We start from the raw sequence: 1,608 nt of genomic DNA on the forward strand, positions 1-1,608 counted from the left end.
TTTTTTCAGGAGCTGGGCTTGGCCCCTTAGTTCCAGTGAAAGGAACTTTGAATGCTTCAGAATACCAAAACATTTTGGACAATTCCATGATTGAACTCTGGGTTAGGAATGGGATGGCACTTCAGTTCATAGTATGAGTCAAGGCAGGTGAGCCAATACTTTTGGTCATATAGTGTAGGTTTGGATTTGTTTTGGTGCCTTAGTAAATGAAATCATCATTTCGAAACTGCATTTTGTATTTCCTTGGGTTTGATGATCTGAAACCTTTGTGTGTGTGATAAATATGCAAAGAACACAGAAATCGGGAAGGTGGCAAATACTTTTTCACTGCACTGTACACTGGGTATGGAAAGTATTCAGACCCCCTTAATTTTTTCACCCTTTGTCATATTGCAGCCATTTGCTAAAATCATTTAAATTATTATATATATATATATATTAGTTAGTTTCCAGGCTGTCATTGAAAAAATATAAAACTGTAATAATATTTGTATAAAAAATAAAACACTATAAGGGCTTATTCTGGCCTGTGGGCCACTGGACGTTAAATAGTTGTAGTAATATTATTCTTAACTGTCTTACGAGCTGGTGATGACCTTAGCCTGGCTGATGCTTTGGACCCCATCAATGACATCAACAGGAAGGACAAGGACAAAGGACAGGGAGGTGGGTGAAAGGTCTTTTTGAATGTCTCATGTTGGTCTTGTTTTAGACCTTGTGTGAGTAGTACAGTGCAGCGCTTTCGTATCTTTACCTACAACGTTTTGTTACAAGAAAGTTCTGTAAAAAGTGTTACATTGCCAAATCAAGGAATTCACATATAAACATGTGAAACAGTGAGAGAGAAAAAAAACAATAGGAAGGAAAGGAAAATGAACTACTTGTTATTGTGACACAGCACACCACTGCACACAACGAAATGTGACCTCTGGTTTGAACCCATCACCAAAGTGAACAGTGGGCAGCTTTAAGCGCCCAGGGATGGTGCCTTGCTCAGAGCACCTCGGTGGTAACTTGGCAGCTGGTGGATTTGAATACGAAGCCTTCCAGACCCAAGTCCACTTCGTTAACCACTAGGCCAAAACACTATAACCTGTGAGGTGAAGACAGTTGCAGGGAGAGAGAAGACAAGGGTATTGTTAGTGCGCCATGGGAGTTCCCTCAGCAGTTTAGGCCTATAGCAGCATAACTAAGAGATAATGAGCCAGCCATTTGAATAGGGTATATCAAAAAGGAAGGTTTAATTTATGTCTAATTGTAAATATAGTGCTGTTTTCAGCTTCGTGAACCCACCCTGGCAGCTGGTTCCAGAGGTAGGCAAAATAGAGAAATAATTAGAAATAAAGCAAACAATACAGAAGGTTCGTGGGAGATGCGTACGGACGTCGACAAACAGGTGAAGTGGACGAGTGGGCTGCTCGGAGTCCTTGGCCAACTAGCATCAGCATCAGCGTCTGTAAGCGTGCTCGTACCGCAAATCTTTAGTCGTAACTCGAAGCATAAATTGGCTCGAAGGCTTTCTCGTGTCTCGATGTCGAGACGCTCGTATCTCGAGGTTCCACTGTATATAAAAGTTAAAGCCACTAGGCGGCAGAATTGCAGCTCATT

At 41.5% G+C, this 1,608-nt stretch overlaps 1 protein-coding gene across 2 annotated transcripts in view; it reads left to right on the forward strand.

Annotated features, from left to right (window-relative positions):
• Window positions 1–844, forward strand: part of LOC103392051 (CD99 antigen-like protein 2) — a 15,448-nt gene extending 14,604 nt beyond the window's left edge. Inside the window, exon 5 of one of the 2 annotated variants that reach the window (XM_025062668.1) lies at window positions 589–844. In XM_025062668.1, coding sequence (XP_024918436.1) covers window positions 589–674 — 86 coding nt within the window. In that variant the 3' untranslated portion in view covers window positions 675–844. Of the gene's footprint in view, window positions 1–585 lie in introns of both variants that reach the window. The other variant, XM_025062667.1, reaches the window with a different exon arrangement.
• Window positions 845–1,608: the final 764 nt, after the last annotated feature.

The sequence above is a fragment of the Cynoglossus semilaevis genome, chromosome 1 (assembly GCF_000523025.1).
Source record: "Cynoglossus semilaevis isolate Cse_v1.0 chromosome 1, Cse_v1.0, whole genome shotgun sequence".
NCBI classification, from domain to species: domain Eukaryota; kingdom Metazoa; phylum Chordata; class Actinopteri; order Pleuronectiformes; family Cynoglossidae; genus Cynoglossus; species Cynoglossus semilaevis.